Source organism: Trichoderma reesei (genome assembly GCF_000167675.1).
Source record: "Trichoderma reesei QM6a unplaced genomic scaffold TRIREscaffold_18, whole genome shotgun sequence".
Lineage (NCBI taxonomy): Eukaryota > Fungi > Ascomycota > Sordariomycetes > Hypocreales > Hypocreaceae > Trichoderma > Trichoderma reesei.
The window spans coordinates 487,539-507,995 of NW_006711165.1; the positions used below are offsets into that span (position 1 = coordinate 487,539).

Sequence of the window (20,457 nt, forward strand, 5' to 3'; positions counted from 1 at the left end):
AATCATGTGGTTTGTCGGCTTGTATTGCTGTTTTGAAGGCATTCGATCGCTTACACATCCCCAAGCCAACTCTTTCGTCGTATTACCACTGAATAGTAGTGCTGTCATGGACGGCATGATACTGCTTGTTACTGTCGATCACGCCTCTCCTGGGTAATGCCTCTTTGGGACGAAAATGCGGGATCCGGCCTGCTGATTGGCCAGAAACCTCCGCCACCTCATGACTCGTTTGGCTCCCTTAGCGGTGCAGCTGCACATCTTCAACTTATGCACGTTAGAGTAGTGGAATGCACAGCAGAAGAAGCAATCACCAACGAGAAGCCTTGGTTTCTGCGTATCGCTTCCAAAGGATGCGTGCTGCAAAGCGGTGAATCCAGCAGAAGACGCACCAGTGTCGGTGTCAAAACGAGTGCACTGCACGAGAACGAGTCCCCTTTACCCCTCCCCAGCACTCACACTCACGCCTGCTTCCTCTTCCCCCTCCTCTTCTTCCTCGCCCTCCCTCCCTCGCTCATCCAGCCCATCTCCTCTGCCTCAACACCCCCCCGGGCTCCCGCTCGCTTTTCCATCTTGGCGGCACATGGCTTGAGTGGAGCGGTCAACGGACTGCTGCTAGCTGCTGCGAGAGCCAGCGCCAGCACCCAGTTCCATCCTAGAGCAGAGGGCCCCCAAACCTCGTCCGTGCAACACCGGATTGCTGGGTAAATCATCCGCGCCTTCGTGCGAAGCCACAGCGCAGGCATGCTTCGCGCCAGGTCGCAAATGGCAACGGGCGCTTCTCAAGCACCCAGCGACAGCCGGACGGCATGGCTTGGCTTGGGGGTGGGTTGAAGGATGCTGCAGCCTCCGAAACTATTGTCGCATCCCGCCTCCCGCCAGTCTCCTGAGCTCTGAGACACAGGAGGGGGGGAACGGTGTTGGCCCTGCTGCCGCTGAAGGATTTTGATGGCAATGGTGAAGGTGATGAGACACGTTTGAGCGCCTACAAGCTGCCTCTTTTACTTTTTTTCCTCCCCCTGTGTTGTTGGGTTGCTTCACTCGGGGCCGTCATCATCTTATTTCAAGGCAGGTCAGACTTGGCGCGTAATTCCTCGGAGATCAACCATCTGGTCGGGACCGACGGGCTCGCGTCAATGTTGTTCCAGTTGCGGGCGCGCGAGAGGGTGTGTGACTTGCGCTGTGCTAAAACGGAGCGAGCGCAACTCAATCCTCCAAGAGGAGAGAGGTACATGTTTGCTGGCATTCAAGGATTCAGAACGAAGCAGCAGCGTCGAGCATGGTTCAAGGACGAAGTACCTGCAAGCTGGCCACCTCAGAAGTGACAGACTCCGAGCCCCTCGTTGGCTGAAATGGCAGCTCGCAGTTGAGCAGCCCAGATTGCGCAGCTAATCGACCCAGCAGGTGCTTCTTTCGTCACGCCTTGCCGCTCACTAGAGTCTGGGGAGAATTCCTGACTCTCTATCTACTCTTGGAATTCACTTCGGTGAACAGCTTGACCCCTATTTAGATTTCCTCCCTTGGAATGCGCGGTGTCGAATTGGCTGCTCGGTGTCGAGGTCCCCCAAGCGCCAGTGGCGCTGCCGTGGGAAGGCTCCTCGCATCCGCCCCCTTGAACTCCCTCTAGCGGCGACTATCGAGCGAGAACCGAAAATACTAGCAGTGTTAGGACGGGGCTCGAGGAATGCTTTTGCACGCTCAGCCCTACGAAGTCTGGAACGCAGTGCACGACAGAGACCCTGAAATCCAGAATCCAAAGTTGCACATGGCATAGGTCCCGGCACGGCGGAAAGGGGGTGCTGAGTCTGATGCCTTTGCACCATCCTTCTCACAATGATCGAGCGTCCTGGAGCAGAGGAACGAGAAGACCAAAGAAAGCCGGGATTGAAAAGACAGCCAGTTACTCAACCCACCAGACAAGCCCGCGCTCCTCCAGGACGTGACATGCCGTCCACCACTCACTAGCCGAGACCCCTTACGACTCTGGGGGATCCCTGGGGCCAAAGTTTATCAATCATGGTTATTCAAAGGCTTGAACATCCCTGCTGCATGTATGGGCGCCTCGTATGAGAGCTCGCCTGGTTTCTCCTTCAGTCTCGGGGACCTGCAATGTTTGCCAACCTCCCTCCCGTCGCATATGGGCGCCCCCTCCTCGAGCCCTCGACCCATCGGGCTGGCTTTAGCGCTGTGTTGGATGGCTCTCTGGTGCACAATTCGAGGCAGACTCGAGACACTAGTCTAATTATATCGACGCCAAAAGATGGAGGCTGCTGTCCTTGTCCATGGGGAAACCAGAGTGAGGCTCCGGGAAGGCGTTCGTGCCTCGAAGCACGAACAAGTACCTACATGTTAATAGCATTTGGGGATCCGTTCTGGCGGATACGAGTGCCTTACTTGGGCGTGGGTTTTATGTAAGCAGGAGCAGCTCAGTGACGTGATGTTTATCCGACCTCCGACCCAGGTGGGAGACGCTTCTCCTCTTTCTCTCCCCCATGCCAGTCAGCACGGGAGCGCGAAGCAACAAACCTTGTCATCTGCGTCTGAGAACATACGATGCAGCCAATGGAGGCTTGCGGCTGGTTGATGGGAAGGAATAAGCGCACATCGAGTCGGACAAGGGTGCCCACGCCCGCTGATGCAGTACATGAGTTTGCAATAGGTAATGTTACTGACTGTTTTCAAGTGAAGCTGGCCCAGGATCATGCATTCGACTCAACAAGTCGCCCTCTGACCCATCCTCCTGGGTTTTCCAGGGGCAGATGACGATTGCTCACTACTAGTAACAGTCTCTAGTTGGCGCTGCTGTGGGAATGTGGTTCAGGGGCCAAAAGGCGCACACACGGAACGCAGCGCACGGTCTTGGGCGCAAGTTTGTTCCCTCGTCTTTAGGTTTAGGTCTTGGATAGTATTCGGGAGCCCCAGCAGACGGCGAGCGCCTCCCCCGCCCGCCAAATTGGTCGACATTACACAATTCGGCGACCATGGAGACGGGGCTTGCGAAACGGAATCTCGACCTGCGTCGCTTCGCCCTCGAATCGGTATTGTGGCTGCGTCAAACACGGCACTTGGCCTTGAAGCCCTCACCGGCGGCGCCGCCAGACACGCCTAATCGGGACGTGGCTTGGGCACATCCGCTGCGTTGTTCTTGGATGGGCGACCGACTGAGCGCTGGGCAGTCCGGAAGAGGCGTGCTCTGTAGGGCTGAGCAGAAGCCAGGCCAAGCACGCTTGCCTGATGCTGTCAAATTTCTGCTCACCCTCTCCACAAGGTCCAAAAGCACGTTAGTCCGGCATCGCGGGAGGGGGGGCGTGGGACAGGGAGCTCTCTCAGGGCGTGAGGCTATTCGTGGCTACAGATACCGGCACCCCCTCACCATCGCCCTGCCCATTCTGTGCCAAATCCCTGACGTTCATCCTCAGTCCCGTCCATGGGCCATCTTGCCGGCACGCCAATCTCGTCAGGGTCCTGGCCACACAGCGTCCCATCCGCAATCTCTGTCCACGAGGCCGCGCCCTGGTCCATCATGTCCATCGCAACCCATGGATGAGAATCCCCCTGCTGCTTTGCGCTTATTGGCGTTGCATTCTTTCGACGCGGCTCAAAGAGTACGTACATTATACCGCGTCTGATCCAATGCGGTAATCAGTGCGATCTCCTCCTCTCCCGAAGCCTGTCGGAAGCGCCCCACCGTTGCCTACCTGCCAGGCCTGCCTGGGGAAAGAGACGAGTGAACACATCACCGGCCAGGCCAGAGCCTCTCCTCCCCTGGCTTTCACACGGACAGTTGACATTGCCAGGACGAGCACGCCGTTCCGGGCAACCAGATACATATTACTGCACCTCATTTACATTGCGAGTGGTACTGTACTGCCTGGGTGATGCCAGACATGGATATGCCTCTACTCCTTGCTCGTTCTTGTTCAACACACAGTTTGCTATGCTTCGCAGGTTGTTGTCAGGCGTGACATTGGCTTTGTGTTCTTGACCACCAAGCTTGCACCAGTCCGCATCTCGTCGCTAATTACATGAACGCTCCAACATTGGGCTCAGCGCTGCGCGTGCCTGCGCCCGAGGCCCGATATACACACATACGTCAGAGTTGCAGTTGCAGTTGCGTTGGTTTCACTGCAGGCAATCTACATGTTATCCATTGATCAACATCCTGTATTTGCTTTCATTTGCTGCCCCCCCTTTTTTTCAAGACAGGCCGCGCGACCTGTGGCTCTTCGTGGCCTCTGCTGTGTCACCGCGTCTTTGCACGAGTTGATGAGATGTGCGAGTATATACTCCGTACCAAGAGATACAATCTCACTTGTCTTCTACAGGCGGTCTGTGTTCCGCGAGACGACCAGGTAGTCCCTAGTCAAGCTACCACGGCTCGTCTTGATAGGCTGCCGCAAGCCCGCAAGGCAAGGGAAAGCTTCTCAATAAGGTTTTTTGCAGCAGTCCGGGAGGGCCGAACAGTACGACATGAACAGTACGAGCATCTGTGTGGCCGCGGGTCGTGAGATGTGCTAGCCTGTCCTGCGGTGTGTTGTCGACACCGTGCCTCTCAACTCACATGGCTCTGTAGCACAATTGCCGTGCCCGGTGCCCTTTTTGTGGTCGTCTGTCCTTCACACCTAACGACATTCTTGCCTGCAACTCTCGCCCTCGCGCAACCCGATCTTGCTCATATACAGAGTCATACCATACAGACAGTACCAGCGCCAGCGCGATGCGGAATACCGAGGACGCCGCTGTTGAACCCCGCCGGAATACGGACCTTGGACGAAGTACGGGTGAGAGTGCAAAGTTTGCGCTCTCCAGACCTCGACTTGATACCCGGCGATGTCTGACGCAACACTGGAGCTTGATATCGTATGCTTTCTCCATCGCAGAGCCATGTGACGACTCGGCCGGTGTGCTCCGTGTCATCAATCAGTCTTCGTACAATATTCGCAGAGAGAACTTGACATCACCTCGAATTGTCCCACATTTTCGGGCTTTCATTACTTGTTCTGGACGAGTCTTTGCAGAACGCTTATGAGAAGTCCGCAACGGGTAATTTCAACAGCGCTCATCGCAGCCAGAACAGATGGTGACGACGTCTTCCAAGGAAGGTTCTGACCCGAACCCCTTTGGCTCCACGCATCAGATTAGTAGCAGCATGCTTGTAGGTATACGACAGACATGACTTATACGACCAAATGTCCGGAGCAACAGGGTTGCGAGTATGACCGCTACGTAAGCAACCAGCTTCGTCGTGTCTTCACATCGTCATGGCCAGCCAAGCTTGTATGGAACGAATTGCCTCAACACATTGCCGGCCTCAGGGGCAGGGAAGAGTCTCTGGCGTGCGGAAACTGAGCATCTTGCTGCTGATATAATCGCTATTCGGCCAATGGAGACGGGTTTCGCAAGGCATCCCCATTTGGAGTAATAATCACAGCAATCGCTTTCTTGCGAAGCAGTCTCTACAGTGTTGTTCTCGCAACGATGAATCGCTGCCGGCGCCCTGATGCTCGTACACTAATCTTTCCTTGGTTAGGGAGGGCCTCTTTTCTGCTATTTACAAGGAGCAGGCGAACTGAGACATGCTTCTCTGCTGTGTGATTGGCCTGAGAGGAGGAGCGACCTACAAAACGACCAGCATCGGGGCTCGTACTGTATCAATCGTGCAGTCGACAGTGAGTATTCTTGTACATACCGTGTCTCCTCCTCCTCCTGTCCGTATTGTTATTATTACGGGTATCGTTGACGCAGACAGAACGCAGGGCCACGGTCAGATTTGGCTTGTGCGCTTGCAGCCCTGGAGAGCTCGGACTCTGGGCCAATCGCAGCTCGTCTTTACAGCCCCGGTCACATGTCTGAACGTTCGGCTAGCTTTGCCATTCTCAGTTAGCATCTCTGGGCTGCCATTCCGAGCTCTTCTCCCCATTTGCCTGGCAGTCCACTTTGCCAGCAAGCCCTGTCACATCCCTCTGGGCGTGCCGCCGACCGTCTTCGATCTTGGGGCGCCGCAACATCGCGCTCTTCTCCACGCGGGTGGCTCACTAATAATGGCCCTGGCAGCGTCCACTTCCGGGGAGGCCATTCCCGAGGCTTCAGTGGCACGGGCTGCAACAGCTCCTCCTGCTGTGCTGTTCAGGACGCACCGTACCGTCGGTGGTGGTGGCACAGCGGCAGCGCTAAGCAGCCAAGGGAAATGTTCCATGCGTGCAGCCCTTCTGAGGATCTGACGAGTTCTTACAGTGGCAGGCGGGCGATGCAGTGCGAGCCGACCGTCGCCTACGCACATGAAGCCCTAGAATGCTTCTGCGTCTTGAATGGGCAACTCGAATGGGAGACTGCCTGCCCGAAGTGTTATACCGACACGAGGCGCACGTCACCAGATGGAAGAAAAGAAGAGAGCTCGCCCTACTCTACGGTGGAGCGAGGCAGACTCGGAGTTGTCGCAGGCTGTGAACATAGGCTCTAATACTCTGAGGCTTGCAGTCGCAAACACCGTCCTGTGAGTCCCATCTTCGTCGAGAACCAAGCTACGAACTACCCGTTATGGCACTTACAAGCAGCTTCCTCCGATGCCTCGCAGACGAGACGGGGCCAGCCGCAGTGCAACGCCACACCCACAGGTCGGACTGCCTTGTTTCTCTGTCTCGACAACAGCCGAGAGTCCAGTGCACATGGGAAGAAAAAAATATGATACGACGCTTGCCCCCCTTCTCGTCGGTAGAACGTGCCCTCACCCACCCTTCTGCGCTGCTTCTCAATCCTACATAACGTGCCCGTCGGATCTCGACTTGCGCTGCCCTCGTTGTCTCATTCAGAAGGGGGTGGAGGGGAGGGGAAACGTGGTTGCATGCCCAGACTTCATCATTGTCCGGAAAGAAGGTTGCGGATTTATCGATGTTTGTGGCAATCCGGAATTTGTCAGAGCAGACACCTTGCACGTTCTCACATGCTGTGCTTGTGCCCTGGCATGTGGCCATTTACACCTTGGATAACCGACGTGAACAGCGGTGCGGGAGTTGCCCAGCCTGGAGGGAAGGCTCATTGTCGGATCTGTTACTGTGCCTACCCTGGAATGCTAGAGCCACCGTCTGCCGCGGAACCGTTTGGCCCCCAAAAGCCACTGTCTTTTCCTGTTTGCCTCTGTCGACATATGGTGAGTACGGCAGACCAATCTGGGCTTTCTGATACAAGTCGACGCGCAAGGGTTTTGAAGATCATGCCTGCTGCGATTTGTAACGGGATCTGGACCAACAAGGACTTTGTCTGGCCACTCACGGCGGCAGCTGGGTACGAGTAGCCATTACACCCTCCGACCCCTGAACAAGCAACAACAAGGCTCAACTGATGAGCGCGTCCAGGAGAATCATTTTAATATCTGTACATCAATAGCGTTCCACGTTGAACGGCGGCTGGCGAACTCACCAGAAGCTATCAACACTCACCATGGCCGAATGAGGTGTCATGGCGCGATATATTGAAGGGCTACGGCATCACTGGTCGAGGAACCAACCGGCAGCGGACCCATTAAGCATGTCGCGAAAAGATACACCAGGCAAGGGTGCAAGGGAAGTGGGAGGCGGGCGGGACGCTTCAGAGAGCAGACAGGCAAGGGGGGGCGTGTGGACGGTCTGCAGCGCTGGGATGAGGGAAGCTCCCAGCAGCCGGGGTGGTCCAAGTGGTGTCCTCGTACCATGGCGTCTCGAAGCTCCCCCCCTTGTTGAGCCCACAATGCCTTATTCTCTCACACCCCTGACAGCCCCGGCAATTTGGTAGCCCAAGCACTCGGTTCGCCGTGTGACTCGCACGGACTAACTGCAACCAGCAGCGACAGCATCACAGGGCCAGGGCAACGACTTGTGATCGACGACACTGTCCGCGGCGATTGCCAGGCTCGGGGTACGAAAATGATATTTGATTACCGGCAAAGACCTTGCACGTCCACGATGATAGCATCACCTACCGACTCAGAGGGCGCCGATGCGCAACAAGCCACACCGCCAGTACCGCTCGACTTGGCTCTCTTCGGCGTCTGCGATAGATTGCATGGCCACGTTTGGATCGTGATCATGATCGTCGACTAGTAGCGCATACATGTTCATGCCGACATTAAGCTAACACCACTGGCCGATCAACTTCGCACCGCGTCGCGCCCCCTTTGACAGTCCAGCACTTGGAGCGCCAGGGAGCGAAACTATGTTCTCAACCTCTTCGGATATCGGGCAAGCCGAATGATTTCGCTTCCGATCATGGCTATCGCTGGGTTACGGAGATGCTGCGACAGGAACAAGTCACATCGCATGAATGAGTTGAGATGAATCTGAGTTGATTTGGCTTGGCTGGGGGGTGTTCGCTGCGTTACGAGTAAAGAGCTCGACGTCTCATTGGCCGGGCCGTATTTCCTCTATTGCAGACCCCACGATGTCTTTGCAGGGTTGTCTGTGGCAGGCATGCGCATAGTGGAGATGGTCGGCAGTGGGCTTGCGCCTCGACTCGAATGGACATTGACGGGTCTGGCTCTCGTCGAGTCAACGTCTGCAGAGGCGGCCACAGTCGACATGGTCTGGAACCGCAGCGCTGGAACCTTGAATGATGCCACAAGCCTGATTTCGCCTCACGTGTTGTCGGTGCGCCAGCATTGGCCAGTGGCTGGTCAGATGGCTCGACGATGCTCCCGAAGGCCACGCCAACGAGTGGTGTGTCGGAGAGAGTGTGTGTGTGCAGGACTGGGAGCAAGGTTTGAGCCACCACGGGAGAGCTCCCACGGCTAATCCGCATCTACTCTAGGTTTCAAGCCTGGGAGAACCAAAAGCCACTGCCAGACACTTGCTGCAGGGCCACGTAGACCGGCAGTACCTATTCCAACGACCCGACAATCTGGGGGGGCCCGCGATCCCTGCTTCATTCCAGGCATCTCCGAGAAGCTGGGAGAGAAAAGCAAAGAAAGAAAGGGCTTCTGACTAGTCGCAACAACGGCACATGGCAAGCCAGCAATAGGCAGACACCGCCGGGCTGGCAATGACGCCAGCATCGACATCCACAAGCTGCGAAGCTGTGAATAGGAATGCCGGGCGCTGATCAGATGAGCTCCGATGAAAAGCTTACCAAAACGTTTCATCTAGAGAGAAGGCCATTCGAGACCGAGATCGACACTGTGATGTGACATCAGGACCTTGCCTGGAAAATGAGAATTGGCAGCACCACTGGCCATTCCACTAGCACAGGAGTGCATAATTCTCCTGCAGCGGCAGTCAGGGCCGTCACTCCAAGCAGATCCCTCCGGCTGGGTGTGGCCCCCAGGGAAGGGATATCATCTTAACCTGGTATCCTTCCATGATAAGGTGCTCACTGCAGTTGAAGCCGGGAGTCGGTCTAGGATGTGATGAGATGGGATGGACGGCGCCAAGCAAGTATTGTGCAGGAGCAGCAACCAGGTCATGCCACCTGTCTCTTGAGCGCCTTCTACACGCACTGGCTGTCTAGTCAAGCCCTGGTAAGGCTGGAACTGGCTAACCGGTGTCATAGCATACGCGGTCTAGTCGTGGCATTGCAAGGCGTTGTCATGGGTGGCCGGCTTCTCGACAAGTGATGGCCCCGGGGAGAAAGAAGAAAAGTGAGGCTTATATCGCCCTTCACCGTTTATTTCAACACTAAGACCAAGATCCAAGCTGCCCTTACCGCCGTTCGAGACCGGTCTACCATGGCGAGGCGTCCAATCTGCCGGGAGGCCACGATCAGAGAGCTCATGTCTGTCTAGTGGCGCCTATCCGTCCCAGTCCGCTGGTAAAGCTTAGCTTCGTAGGGCTTGTGGCGGAGAGCCGAAACCCCAAGACTCATCTCGACTTTTAGCAAGCTCTTGGTGTGCATTAGGCCTGATGGGCTTTGAGGGGGTCGCCTGAGGGACTTGTCGACCAATGAGTCCCTAGGCTCCCCTTGGCGGCTTGGGTGAGTTATGTATCCCTGCCAGAGTGACCAGAGCAAATCGAGACTCACGAGCATGAAGTGTTATTAGCTAGTGTTTTGAGAGTTGACCGGTATGCAGCAGAGATCCACGCTCGAGAGCGTACATGTACAGAGTATCACGGAAGACGACGACGGTAGAGTCATTCACTGCTGCCATGCGCGCTGATGCTTATGCTCCTACTCGTGTGCGCAGAGTACCCCTCCTTATTGGACCCCTGAATCCCGATACCCTTGACTCAGGTTTATTGCTGCTTGACTGTTGGTGAAGTGGCTCGATGTAACCCAATATCTGCGCTTTGAGTTGCAGCCTTTCAGCTCTGAAGCGGGCTTATTGATGATGTTATGCATGCATGCCGGTCAAGAGGATACGAGAAGAGTACCAACACAAAAGCGCATTGAACAGAAAGGGCTCTTGAGCAGCTTGAACTCGATGTAAGTCGTCTTGCAAGGGCACATGCAAGAATCTGACGTACAAATGACAGGGCGACATGCGGAGAAATACCACGAGTAATCTGGTCAGGCTGAGCTATGCATCTCACTATTATTTGGCGAACTTGTGGGCGAGACGGATGATCGCTGTCCCCCTTTGGCCCCGTCCGTCCTGGGCTGTGGCATTTCGCGGCATTGATTGGAGTGGATTTGGTGTCCAAACACCTTGTTTACCTAGGTTGGTTGGTGGCTGCATGTTGAGGGGAGAGCGAAAGCAGAGGGGTGTGTGTTTCGGTGCCAGACAATTTCATTTTCATGCGATCTACTACTTCCGGACTCGGTACCGCGCACCGCCCTGCCTAGCACACTCGACGGCCATCTATTTTTGCACTCTCGGCTTGGGGGCCATCTGGCTTAGCGCGGCAGCGGGAGCATATGAGACGGCTATCGGGTTGATAGTATCTGGCCAGGGATGTGCTTCTGACATTCTCTAGCCTGGCCTCGACGCTCGGGTCCGTCTCCCGGCTAGGTCCAACGCTTAACTACGGGGAATTGTGGCGTTCGCTTGATTTAGTGGTCGCCGACCACTTTCCTTAGCGTGGAGATGTTGTCAGTTTGGACGCCTGTGATGGGAGGGGACCCCTCATAGGGCAGGCGAATTGCCTGCCAGGACGAGGCCGCCCTCTCCCCCCTCCCCTGTCGGCCAGCGGTGGTCGAGACGGAGTCGTGCGCGCAGAGCACCGCTTCGACGCCAACACGCCCATTTTGCGGAACACAGAAAAGAGAGAGAGGGAGCACAAACTAGGGATGCAGAGGAAAAAAAGGGGGAAATCTTGGAAGCCAAGGCAGCAGAGCCCAGGAGAAACTGCTGCAGTTCCTGCTGCTTAGGCAGGGAAAACCGCAGGTCCCGATGCTTTGGATAGCCTCATGGGGTTCGCGTGGCGTCGACGCCTCCCCGAAGTCTTACGTTTGTGCGGTCAGAGGCCTCTCACGGATCACCCAACTCATGTCTCCATACTTTCTGTGTCTCGGGCAACTCTGAAACCTTAAGACTTCTCGTCATTGTCGCATGGAAAAAGGTTATTTGTCCTTCCCCAGAAAAGGGGAGGGGGTGTTCGCCGTCATTATGAGTTGACCTGAAGCTTTGGTATGTATTATTCCTCATCTGCCTTGACAGTCTCCAGTTCTTTTTTTTCCCCCATCAGTGGATATCGTCTCTCTGGCGCAAAGTAAGAAGAACAGCAAAGACAAAAACAAACACAAGCAGAGGGTGGGGGGCAATAGAGGCTGTGGCGCTCTGGGCAGGAGATGCTGGCCGCATCGTTGGGAAAAGGCAGGGCCACGTGTAACCGTCCAGCCGGTCAGCAGCAAGGTGAACCCCAGCTCAGCATCGCGCGTCTCGTCGAGATTCACACAATCTATCTGCTTTAGTCATAGGCGCCCGCTTCCGCCCGCGATTCTCGAGGGCCCAGACGATGACAAGTTGCAGAAGGGCGCTTGACCTATCTGGGCTTGAATTCGCGATATGACACGGGGGCCGCATGGGGAGGGGGCCAGGGCTTTGATATTGGGGAGAGCTGTGAGTGAGGTGAGAGAGCCAGGAGCGTGTAGAGAGGCACATCTATTTGCCAATGGCTCGATGCGTTATGCATTTGCCTTTGGGCACATCTTACCGAAACATGCTGATGGACGGAAGTCGAGCAGAAAGAGTGAGCGCGAAAGGGGGGCCGAATGCGACAATTGCATGGGGGGATGCAGTTGCGGCTCTGAGACATACATACATTGGCCTGCCGCTTACAGCCCCCGTCTGCAGTCGACGGCTCATTACAGGCTGCCAGACAGGGCTTCCAAGTTGACGCGACGACGAGTAGGATGAAGCTCTTTGGCCAAGAGCTTTGGGAGGGAAGAAGAAGGAAAAAAAAAAAAAAAGGGTCGGCCTGGGCCTTGCCCGGGCCTCTTCGGAGGACACCGTCGTACGAGGATTCGTCGACGGCCTGTCTTTCAGGTATGATGATCTGGTGGAGGCGGCCATGTTTGATTTCCTATTTGGATCGAATATGCACAACGTGCAGCTCATCGCCCATCCGATGCAACAGCAGCGCCTGATGAGGTTCCACCGGCCCTTCACCAGTCATAGGGCGACAACCACCACTCAGTCGACACACACTCACACGCGCGCTCACACTCTGACGCTCACTCGCTCAATTGGAAAGCGGCGTTGGTTATTATTCCATTGCATCACTGCGGTGGTTGCATGATGGGACACATACTACACATATACATACCACGTACGTATATACGCCTCCCTCATTTAGCCCACATTGAACAGCAGCAGCAGCAGCAGCATGCAAGATGTATGTACGGAGGATGCAGTCCAGGCTATCTATCTCAGTGGTACATGCATCCTTCGCGCGGGCGCACCGGTCGACGCTTTTGGCACATTACTACACGCATGCAGACACGATACGATATGTCGAGAGAGATGCCGCGGCTCGCAGATGCCTCGTCTCCATCTGTCGCGTCTCTACGGAGCACTTGTGAGCTCCGTCTTGTCCTTTCAGCAGGTCAGGGGTCAGTTTGGCCACCGGAGTGCCGGCCAATCGCGCGGCCCAACGGACTGCTTCTTCCCTTTTCCCCGGGCCTCCGGACGGACTTTGGGATTCGGTCTTTTGTCCTCCCGCCCCAATTCCCATTGCAGTTCCCTTTTCCAGCCCACATTTCCGTTGTGATGCCCAAGATTTGAAGAGCGACGATCGGTGGCTTGTCGTTGATGTCGTACCCTGAGAGGAGAGAAGGGGTGATTCGCTGTCGAGGGTGCCTTTGCCCTACCGGCATCTTCTCTAGCCGATGGATCAAGCAAGCCCTTCTTGCTTTTTTATTTTTATTTTTATTTTCTTTCTTATTTTTAATCCTCCTTCTTGTCCACTCCTTCGAGCAATCTTGCTCCCCCCCACCCTTCTATAAGGGGAATTCGGCCAATGGACGGTGGGATCTGGATCTTCTCGACTTGGGAACCCGGTCCCCCCGTCCCCGTCCCCGTCCCCCCCCATTTCTGCATCGCCAAAACTTCCTCTTCCACCGTAATACTGTACATGAGCAGTGCATGTGCATGCAGCATGCAAGCAGCCATGCGGCAGCAGCTTAGGACTCCACACCTAGGCGTTTTTTTTTTTTTTTGCCCTCTCTCCGGCACATGAATCTCGCCCTTTCGCACCGAGTAAGTAGTTGCATCTCTTCGTGCCTTGGCTCAGGCTCAAAGCCCTTCCCTTTCTGGAGAGAGGGGTGAGGATTACCCAGTTTGTCCATCTGGTCGACAAGGATTGACTGCCCGGATGAGTCGTCCTCCTTCTCGGTGACTTTATTGCCTTTGCCGTTCCTCGCTCTCTTATCTTAGGCAGGGAGAAAGGGATGGACCGCTGTATTTCGTTTGTGTACCAATCACTGGCTCTCCTGAAGAGATTTGCGTTCGGAGATACTACATTGCTAGGCGGCATCAGATACCATGAACAAGCAGACTGGCACGATCCCTGCTGGTGGCTAACCCCTTGCCCATGCCTTATTCTGTGGATTTGAGATGGAGTTGTAGAGGGGAGTCTGTGAAGCAATGCATGTATGTATCTGTACGTACAGTACATGCGAAGTCTAGGTGAACGAACCCATGGACACCCAGACCAAATAGTCTAGATGCTAGCTTCTCCAGTTTGCATCATCTTCTCTCTCGAGGAAGAGCCCCCCCCCCCCCCCCCCCCCCCCCTTGTCAAAGGATGATCCATATTGGATGATCCGTGCCATCACACGCACGTATATGGATGTACATACGTACATACATCTCGCACACGTGGAATATGTGATGTATATAATATACACATTATCCATGAAGCACAGGGGTGGTTTTGGCGGAAAGGCTTCCGCGTCCTCCACTGACAAAGGACACGAGTGTGCATATCGAGGCATCCCGGAGCTGCACGCGTCGCGGATCCTGAGCCACGGCACAAGGTCACAGTTCATATCGCGTCGTAGTTTGCCCTCCCCCTTACCTTTCGTTGCAGGAACACAAGCAGGCAGGCAGGCAGGCAGGCAGGCAAGCAAGCAAGGGGAGGTCCACTCCATGGCCTCGGTCCGGGCCTGTTGGGGGCAGATATGTATGTAGTATTACATACGAGTACTAGTAGCATATAAGTCCTGTAACTGCGTGTCTCAGTGGTAGGTCATCGTTGTCGACGCTGTGACGCAGGTGTAATGTACGTATGGAGTAGTACTACTAGTAGTGATGCACGATTTCCTGTTCTCTCTGCCGCCCCCCCCTTTTTTCTTGATGTGGGATTTTCCAGTGCAAGTCATCATCCTGTCTTGAGTGGTTGGTGAGTGGTCTTTTCTGGTGTCATCGACTTGCTTCTGAGCTCCACACTCGAGGGGGGTGTGTGGGAGACCGTCTCGTCTCGTCTCGTCTCCCATGGATGTACACACGATAACTCGTGCACCTTGTTGGAGTTGATCGACGGTTTTTGGTCGAAGTGAAGCTGCAGGGGGTCTTCATTGTACATACCTACTTGTCCTCCTCCTCCTCCTCCTCCTCCTCTACTGGTGGGTGTAACCGCCTCTGCTGGTTGTGGGGGAAACTAACCGCTAGTGTCGTCGAAATCGTGATGGACTAGGCGTTTTTTCTTCTCCTTTTGTTCCTATCTTTGGCCCTTGACTTTTGCTTGACTCACAGACGCTATTATATATCGGTAGTAGTATGTACCTGTATGAGCAGGAGTACAAAGCTTTCCTCTCGATGGGAAGAACATGGAGACCTTGACGTTTCAGTTCTGCGAACTACGCCTTGCACGAGAGCCACTCTGTTCACTCACTCACTCACTAACAAGTAGGTAAATGATGGGTGATTCCCACCTGAAAATGGTGCTAGCACACGTCATTTGAAAGCTCGTCTTCTAGCGTAATAGGTTCTTTGTCTGAGAAATTTTTCGCTTGTTTTTTTTTGGGGTGCCTCCTAAGTCATTTTCCTATCTCCTAAGACATTTTCCTATTTTGGGGGCGTGGCGTTTTGTTTACTTTGCTGGGAGAGTGCCCCGTTTTCTCTCTCGGGGCTTCTCGTTCTTTTCTCGACTAGGAGTACTGCTAATGATAAGAACTCGGACCGTTTTTGACGGGCCTTGGGCGAGCCGAGAGACTGGTAAACTAGTCGTTAATTTGTGTCTACGAAAGGCTCACCTTTCCAGTATTGTCATGGGGTTTTCCATGAAGTTGTAGTACACTGGACACTGGACAGGTGACGAGTAAGAGCGCCCTTTCGATGAAGGAGATGTCATATTAGTTCCCCCCCTCCCCCCTCCCCCCTGAGTTGGTGTAGAAGGATCTGATTCCTTGCTCTGTTCGGCAAACGACATACCTTGTCAGGTGGCATATCTTCCGCGAATGCTACACTGAGTGGTTTTTGTTCTTGCCTAGGTTGAGCCCCCCCTGAAGCGAAAAAACGGTGATCCTGTGACAGGGCTTCCTTTGTTTATCCTTTGTGTGGGTGTGGTGTCTACTCTATACCGGGGAGGGGGGTTGGCTTGCTTGTTCAAGTACTCGCACTATTACATACAAGTCATGTGTGGAGATGTGTGTTTGCGGAGAAAATTTACGTATGCAATGGTAATATACGATAGGCTTGGGCAAAGTCGGTAGTTCTGCTGTGGTGCCTTGGCTTGAAACGGGGAGGACCCAGCATGGTTCGATCCTGTTTTGGGAGAGTCATGGTGCTGTTTTTGGGGTGTTTGGGTGGCGGGACGGGGGGGTGGAAAGACTTGACGCGTGGCAGTTGGGATTATGGAGGGTGAGCTTTGGTTTGATCTTCGTTTGGAAGAGATCTGTCGATTAGTAGTCTAGTGTTTTGGAGGTTTGGGATCTTCTAAGGGGGGTTGTTTGGTTGGAACTGCCGTGAGGGGGGATGGCCTATACGGGCTACATTTGCAGATATATCAGATATATCTGGCTGTTTTTGTAAGTTTCGTAGTGACTACATGGTCGGGTTATGGGAAGCATCTTGAGAGCTGAGTGACGGTGTTTCTGAGAGTAAAGATGGGCAATAGGACGTCGTGTTGTGTGTAAGACAAGGGTATCATCTCCCTGGTGAGATGCCGGATCCAAAGTGACGGGAATGAGCAACTGCGAGCTCCATTTAGGTCAAAACGGATATGTAAACTGGATGGGGTAGTGAGAACCGGTTCTTGTTCAAGTAAGGTATGGCTAAAGAAGCGAACGATATCATTGATGTTAGTCAAGTCCACAATTGCACGCAGACGTCATAGTGAGCTGACACTCGAAGCACGTAACTCAAGGTTTACTCTTTGGAATCCACGTTGCTGCGGATGTGAGCATGTTGTAGATCAAAAATATGATATCAACACCACGATCTGCGAGCTTATATTGAGTAAAGCTGGCCTATTTCTATATCCACCTGTGAAGTGATTGTGCGGTGGTTGTTGTCGTAGTTGGGCGTGTCCTACGAAGCACTTATGAGGTTGAACCTGATTGCGTGAAATGGCATTGTCCCGCCCCCGAGCGAGGACCACAAGTATCAGGTAAAGAAACACGATAGGCATACAAAGAAGACAAACAAATCAAACCCAATCATGAGATTAAATATATTTCCCTCTCCCAAAGATCGACAAACTTTCCGCATCTCACGCATCACAACTATAGACGTCCACAAGCGGCTGGTAAGCCACAAGCCGGCAGTGGCACGCAGCCGGCTAAGCCACGGAAGCCTGCCGAGTCCAATCACGTGCGCCTCTTCAACGACGTGCGTCATCCGCAGCTTTATCGCTATCAATAACGTGGCATCAAGCTCCAGCTCTGGCATTTGTTAAGCAAGTCTCCCAACTTGCGGCTTCAACGGCTCATCAGCGATTACCGGCTCGAAGATGGAAATGTAGGCATCTGGAAGCAGCACACGATCCAATCGAAGTTCCAACTCTTCGTCTTCCCGAAATGTTCAAGCTGCGGCTGGGCTGGTACGCCGGGGTATGTGCTCTCATATGCTCTACTGAAGCTTATCCTCAAGCTCTCATCACTATCAGATATTCCATAACAGATATCATCATCGAACTTTGAAAGACTAACGCGATCGACTCTCTCAGGTCTCGACAGCCCTGGCGGGCGCCGTCGTGCTCTCGGCATTCCATCAGCGCGCCAACTTCTACTCGGCCATGGTCTATCTTGCCCAGAGCAACTTCTGTCTGCTGGTGCGTGAACCGTTGGTCCTCGTCGTGGCAAACTCATGCGTGTGCTAACTCATTGTGATATCTGGCATAGGTTCTGGTCAACTTCACCTTGCTGCTGTACAGCAGCTTCATCTACGCCTTGACGCAGCTATGCTTCGGCACGCTGCGCGCAATCGAGGTCGAGCAGCTCACCGAGCGAGCATGGTTCGCCATCACCGAGACGTGTCTGGCCATGACCATCTTCCGCGAGGAGATTGGGGCCTGGTTCCTCGTCATGTTCACGGCGCTGGTCACGGGCAAGGTCTGGGGATGGATCGGCGATGGCCGCGTTGAGTTTCTCGAGCAGCAACCTCCTGCGAATCCGCGCCTGTTTCATCTGCGGCTTAGCATCTCCCTTGCCGCCAGCTTCCTCTACGACATCTGGATTCTTCGCTACGCTGTCAACACCGTCATTCAGCAGGCCAGGCCGAACATGATGGTCATGTTCCTGTTTGAGTTTGCCGTCCTGGCCACCTGTTCCTGGAGAACGGGGGCTCGGTACTTGGTGTCGCTTACGGAGCAGCGCATCATCCACATGCAGACGAAGAAACGCCTGATGGAGCGGAGGGAAGAGGTCAGGCGACAGCGAGAGGCCATCATTCGTGAGAGGGAGCAGGCCGCAGCGGCTGGAGAGCCAGTGCCGGAATCCCAAGATCCTCTGCCAGATCCAGAGGACATTGACGAAATGGACATTGAGGTGCCGGGCTGGGCGGCAAAGGGTGAGCTTGTTCTTTGGCTGGACCTAATTACTGGTAAGAACTTTTCTCAGCTCGCTTTGTGTCTTCAAATCTTTAACGTCCGCCGACAGATATGGTCAAGCTGGGTATCTACGTCTCCTTCTTTATGATGCTTCTCATGTTCTATGGCCTTCCTATCCATATCATGAGGGATCTGTTCATGACGACACGCGACTTCCTCAAGAGGCTCAACGCACTCCTTCGGTACAGACGGGCTATCCAAGAGATGAACAAGTACCCGGATGCTACTGAGCGCGATCTTGCACAAGAGAACACGTGCATCATCTGCCGTGAGGAGATGCACCTGTGGGATCCCGAGAACAACGCGGGCACTATCGACCGCGTGCGCCCCAAGAAGCTTCCATGTGGCCACATTCTGCACCTTGGATGCCTCAAGAGCTGGCTGGAACGGCAACAGGTCTGCCCAACGTGCAGGAGACCAGTCACGGGCGAACGCGCTCAATCTCCCAACGCTCGCCGCGCTGCCCTCAGGCTCCAGTTCGGCCAGGCGCCGCGACGGGGGCCAGGCGAACGGGGCAATGGCAACGACGATGCAGATGACGATGACAACAATGGCAACAACAATGCGCTCCGCGACGGACAGAATGGCGCAGTACCTGCACGTCAAGCCCAGGGTGATGCAGGACGAGCTCGTGTGTTCACCTTTGGTCCTATTAGGCTTGGATTTGGAGCCAATGACCAGCAAGTTCGTGAACTTGCGCAACAATTCGGGATGCCTCAAATTGCCGGCGATCAGGGACAAGGCTCCTCTACGACGGCTCCTCAGAACCAGTCTCAGCAAGTCCCATCTGGCGACAGCTACCAGCAGATTGGAACTCTTCTACAGCAAGCGGAGCAGATGCTGCAACGCGAACTACAGAACCTGCAAACCACACAGCAGGAGCTCCAAATTGCCAACTTGCTCAATACCGAAATTCAACGCCTTCGCCAACGACGACAACAGCCGCAGGATGCCGCACAGACCGCTCAGGGGCAACTGCCTGTGTCGCTCACTCAGCCAACAAGCCTACCTCCAGTAGGACTGCCGCCCCTGCCTATGGGAGTGCCTCCAGTTGGAGGTTTGCAAGTGTATCCCTCCTCTCTGCCTCCAAGAATGAGCAGCCCCCTGATGACTCGGCACGGAGCTGGCCCTTTGACAACGGCAATTCCTGCTGGCAGCCCCGATTTGCCGGAAGGATTAGTGCTGCCTCCGGGATGGTCCTTGACGCCTCTGCAGAGACTAGACAATGCTCCAGCCGGACCTCAATTCCCACCGCAGACCGCTGGTGTGCCTTTCCCTGGTGACACGGCCGGAGGCCAAAGCACGGCGTCTTCGCTCCAGCCAACACCGACAGTGCCACACAGCAGCCACGAGTCGGTGCCAGCGGATTCTTCGTCCATGCCTGCTCCCGTAGCCCAACCCGCGACACCGCGAGCAGACACGCCCCCCAACCCTGGCCCTTCATCGGACTCTCTGCCTGTGGTGTCACCTAGCCCAATGATGCCAAACTGGGGCGGATCCAACCAGCTGTTCGGTTCTACCTCTCGCCTCGAGCAAGGAGACACGGCCAGCCAAGCAAGCACCCAGGCCGCGCCAGCAGCGGACATGGAAACCCCTCCACCTGAAAGCAGCAACGGTGCCCACGACTCGTTGCCGACAGTAGACCTCACGCGGGAACCGAGTATTCTTGAGCTCGAGCAGACTGGGCAAAGGCATGCTGAGGGAGAAACGTCCGACAAGGGGAAAGGTAGGGCTGTTACCATGGAAGAGGCTGAGGATGAAGAGACTTGAATTCGGTGAAATTCGAAGCCAAGGGAGGGGTAATATGTGTATCAGATCATTTGTCAATACTCAGCTAGCATTTACTTTCACGAGGGACTCGGGAATGGGCATCGAAACATATGCGCCATTGACCCCGTTTTATGTACATTTTGGCGTTTTGGGGTGGTTGTTTAGCAGATGGCATTAAATACAATAGCTTCTTCTATGCATCACTCGCTCCTTGTTTCTATGCTTGAGTGAACACGTTGTCCGACGGTATGTCATGGCGACGTTTAATAGCAATATAAACATGGGGTTTTCTTTTCAT

General features: G+C 54.6%; 1 protein-coding gene across 1 annotated transcript; it reads left to right on the forward strand.

The window, feature by feature from the left end:
* The first annotated feature begins 17,297 nt into the window (after positions 1-17,297).
* TRIREDRAFT_50647 (uncharacterized protein) lies at positions 17,298-20,358 on the forward strand. Its single transcript, XM_006967588.1, has 5 exons — positions 17,298-17,391; positions 17,508-17,612; positions 17,683-18,382; positions 18,439-20,027; positions 20,067-20,358. Exons 1-5 carry the CDS (start codon positions 17,359-17,361, stop codon positions 20,157-20,159), a joined length of 2,520 nt encoding a protein of 839 aa, XP_006967650.1. The 5' UTR covers positions 17,298-17,358; the 3' UTR covers positions 20,160-20,358.
* The last annotated feature ends 99 nt before the right edge of the window (positions 20,359-20,457 follow it).